Raw genomic sequence first — 4,497 nt, forward strand, 5'->3', positions numbered from 1 at the left:
AGAGCCGAGAGAATCAAGCTGACACGCAGTGCGCTGGTCGCTGTTCCCAACAAAGAATGAATCTGAAAACCTCCAGGGCGAGCAGCGAGTTGCTTGCTCCAGGAAGTATATAGTCCGGAATGCCGTTCTTCTAGTTTGTCCCTGGGATAGCATTGCAGGTAGGCCACACCCCTGGGGAAACTCCCCCTAGGCCGACCGGCCGCTTAGAATGCAGTCATATGATCCATCATGGGAACCACCACTCACAACTGGAGTCCAGCCAAGTTGACACATCTTCAACTATCACACATATATATACTATACATGGGAGCTCTGGTGGGGTAGTGCCTAAGACATTTGACTGCTAACCAGAAGGCTGGTGGTTCAACCCCACCAGTCACTCCTCAGAAGGAAGATTGGGCCATCTATTTCCGTAGAGAAACCACCTGGAAAACCCAAGGAGAGGTCATTATGAATCTAATCAACTCGACGGCAGTGAGTTTGTTTTATGGGGGTTTTATATACACATATGTGTAGGTGTATATATATATATCTCGATCTGGTGGCATAGTGAGTAAGGTATTTGGCTGCTACCAGAAGGTCGGTGGTTCAAACCCATCAGCAGCTCCACAGGAGGAAGATGAGGTAATCTACTTCCATAAAGATTTATAGCCTTGGAACCCAATGGGGGTCACTATAGGTCAGAATTGAATGAAAAGTGAGGTTTATTTTTTTGGAGATATTTATACATACACACACACACACACATATATGTATATATATGTATGTATATTATATACACATATGTATATATATATACATATATACGTGTGTGTGTATATATATACAATAACTGAAAAACTCCTGGAAATAATGAGTGAATTTAGCAAGTCACAGAATACAAGGTTAGTCAATACACAAATATTGTATCAACTGTATTTCTATATACTAGGTAATAATAGAAAAGAATTGATAGTGTTAATGACTTGTGTTCTTATTCTGCCATATTCCTTCTGTTACGTGCCAAATTTGTGTTTAAACGTAACTACCACTTATTAAGTATCTACCCAGGCACTTTGCTTCTGTTTCCCATCGTGACTGAACAAATAAACTTGGTAAAATACCTTGTTGAAGTCACACCATTAAAGAATGGTTGGATCAAGCTTCAAACTGAGGAATTTCAGACTTGAAAGACTATAGTGTTTAGTCTTACGAAGTAATTCTCCAATGTTACTATCTACTCTATCAAATCTACAGGTTAGAAAATGCTTTGTGAATTCTTTAACTATAATTTTTTTTTATTGTAAGAAATTAGTAAATTAGCTTTAACTAAATTTCTTATTTCAGGTCCTTTTTATTTCAATTTTAAAATAATGTAATTTAATGTATTTTTATACCAGCAATGATTCAAATTCCATCAACAAAATAATTGACTTATACTTTCTTTCTTACCTTTATTTTCTTTAAAGAGGCTTGGTCTAATTAATGCCAGTATCTTTTCCAATTTCATACTTTTCATTTTTTTAAAATCAGGAAAAAAGGTATCAATGAACTTGTCAACATTAATTGCATTATCTTCAACATCACAAAACTGAGATATATGTTGTCTCTCCAGATATTCTGGTAAACTGTCAAAATCCAAAATACATACTAAGATTATTTTAAACTAAGCATAATAAACATGCAAACAACTAAGACTTAACATATATTAATAAATAGGTCAAGGTTTAAAAAGATGTGAAAATTAAAGATAAGTTGTATATATCTATTATGCCCAAGATAAATGGTATTTAGTTCAATTCTTTTTATTGAACCACTCTAAATAAAAACAAGTTACATGCTATCATCTATTTTTATGTTCTGAGAGGATAAACTAACAAGAAGATAAAATGTTTTATTTAAAATAAAATATATATCTTTACAGATAGTTTCTATTTTTCTTTTTGTCTCTGAACCCAGGGTAATTTAGAGCACAAGATCATTTCATATTTTCAAATATATAAGACATTTTTGGTCTTTTAATTATTTACTTCTGATTTTATTGAATTATGATCAGTAAATCTGAGGGGTAATATCTTAATTTTTAAAAAAAGTTTTGTTAAAGTTTTCTTTGTGAACAAAGAAATCATCAGTTTTTTGTGACCATTTCATGGACATAAAAAAATGTCAACTTTTTTTTTTGGCACTTAAAGTTGTATGTATAAATATATTTGTATATCATATATTGTAGATCATTTATGATATGTAATTTATAGAGTGTATATTTTTCAATTCTGTATATCCTTGCATACATTTATGTGCTAGCAGTGTATTGAGATCTCTCACAATGATAGTATTTTCTCCTCATTTCTCCTTCTTTTGTGAATACTATTTCTCTTTATGTATTTAGCTGTTACATTGGTTAGAACATATTTTCTTGTTACTATGTCTTTCTCATAAATACTGACTTTTACGTTCAATTCTAGTGCTTTTATTTTCCCTATTTATTTTTCTGCCATCCCTTTCTTTAGTTTATGTCTTTGTCTGTATTTCTTGAAAACAGAATATACATGAGGACAGTTTCTAAAAGCTTATTATTTTTGAAAAATTTACAACTTACCAAAATGTTGCAAGACTAAGACAATGAACTCTCAATTATACCTTCAATCTAGATTCATTAGCTGTTAACATTCTGCCCTATTTGTTTTTCTCTCTCTCTGCTCTGTCTCTCTTTTTCTCTCTGTTTATGTGTGTGTGTGTGTGTGTGTTGGGAACGAAACTATTTGAAGGTAAGTTGGAGACATCTTAGCCATTCACCCTTATATACTTCAAGAAATTTTACATTAATATACACTATTATCTCATAAATCATCCATATTCATATTTCACCAATTTCTCAATATTCTCCTTTATAGCAATATTTTATTTTTTTCTTGATCCCACATGATACATTGCATTTAGTTTCCCTGTCTCTTTTAATCTCTAACAGGGTATCAGCTGTTTTTATATTTCATGATACTGATAACTTTGAAGAGTCCAGGCCAGATGTTTTGAAGCATCTGTCATTATGGATGTACCCAATAGTTTCCTTAAGATTAAACAGATAGTGAATTGTTGGCAGGAATACTATGTAAGTGATGGTGTGTTCTTGGTACATCATAGTAGGAGGGACAGGCTATCTGCTTTTCCTAATATTGGTGATATTAATGTGATTAATATGGTATCTCCCAGTTTTCTCCCTTGAGAAGCTATCATTTCCCTTTTATAAATACCAAGTAATCTGTGAGAACATTATTTGAAATAGTGTAAATATTTTTATACCTGGTTTTAGCACCCCTGAGGATTCAGTTATTACTATGCTGGTCTTAAATTAACTTCAGTGTTTATTTATTTATTTATTTTTTTAATGTATCTGGTAATCTATAGACTAGGTTAATGAAAGAATGATTTTTTTTTAACATTTAATATACAGCAGTGGATTACTATAACTCACCATAAAAGGAATGAAAATCCTCACAACTGGACCAATAAGCAGGATCATGATAAATGGAGGAAAGACTGAAGTTGTCAAAGATTTCATATTACTTATTTCCACAATCAACACCAATGGAAGCAGGAATGAAGAAATCAGACTACATATCACACTGGGAAAATCTACTGCGAAAGACCTCTTTAAAGTGCTGAAGAGCAAAGATGTCCCTTTGAAGACTAAGGTGGATCTAACCCAAGCCATGGTCTTTTCAATTACCTCATATCCATGTGAAAGCTGGATGATGAATAAGGAAGACTGAAGAAGAATTGATGTTTTTGAGTTGTGGTGGCAAATAATACTGAATGTACCATGGACTGCCAGAAGAATGAACAAATCTGTCCTGGAAGAGGTGCAGCCAGAATGCTTCTTGGAAGTGAGCATGGTCAGACTTCGCCTCACCTTCTGTGGTCATGTAGTCAGAAACGACTATTCGCTGGAGAAGGAACTCATGCTTGGTAGACTGGAATGTCAGTGAAAAAGGGGCAGGTCCTCATTGAGATGGATTAACACAGTGGCTGCAACAATAGGCTCAGGTATAGCAAAGATTGTGAGGCTGGCCCAGGACTGGGCAGTGCTTCATTCTATTCTGCATAGGGTTGCTATGAGTTGGTGCTGACTTGACAGCCCCTAACAACACAACAACAACAAACAGCCATGTTGTTGTTGTTGTTGTTAGGTGCTGTCATTTCCGACTCATAGTGACCCCATGCACAGCAGAACGAAACACCACCTGATCCCACGCCAGCTCCACGATCCTTGCTATACTTGAGCCCATTGTCACAGCCACTGTGTCAATCTATCTCATCGAAGGCCTTCCCTTTCTTCGTCGCCCCTCCACCTTACCAAGCATTATATCCTTCTCCAGGAAATGGTCCCTTCTGACAACATGACCAACGTAGGTGAGATGAAGTCTGGCCATTCTCACTTCTAAAGAGCATCTGGGCTGAACTTCCTCCAGGACAGATCTGTTAGTTCTTTTGGCAGTCCATGGTACCTTCAGCATTCTT

At 35.0% G+C, this 4,497-nt stretch overlaps 1 protein-coding gene across 1 annotated transcript in view; it reads right to left on the reverse strand.

Annotated features, from left to right (window-relative positions):
• NME8 (NME/NM23 family member 8) overlaps positions 1-4,497 on the reverse strand; it is an 88,934-nt gene that overhangs the window by 29,286 nt on the left and 55,151 nt on the right. Inside the window, exon 10 of the mRNA XM_007950106.1 lies at positions 1,420-1,607. Coding sequence (XP_007948297.1) covers positions 1,420-1,607 — 188 coding nt within the window. The remainder of the gene's footprint in view (positions 1-1,419; positions 1,608-4,497) is intronic.

This window comes from Orycteropus afer, unplaced genomic scaffold (assembly GCF_000298275.1).
Source record: "Orycteropus afer afer isolate SDZICR_OR568_19922 unplaced genomic scaffold, OryAfe1.0 scaffold00263, whole genome shotgun sequence".
NCBI lineage: Eukaryota > Metazoa > Chordata > Mammalia > Tubulidentata > Orycteropodidae > Orycteropus > Orycteropus afer.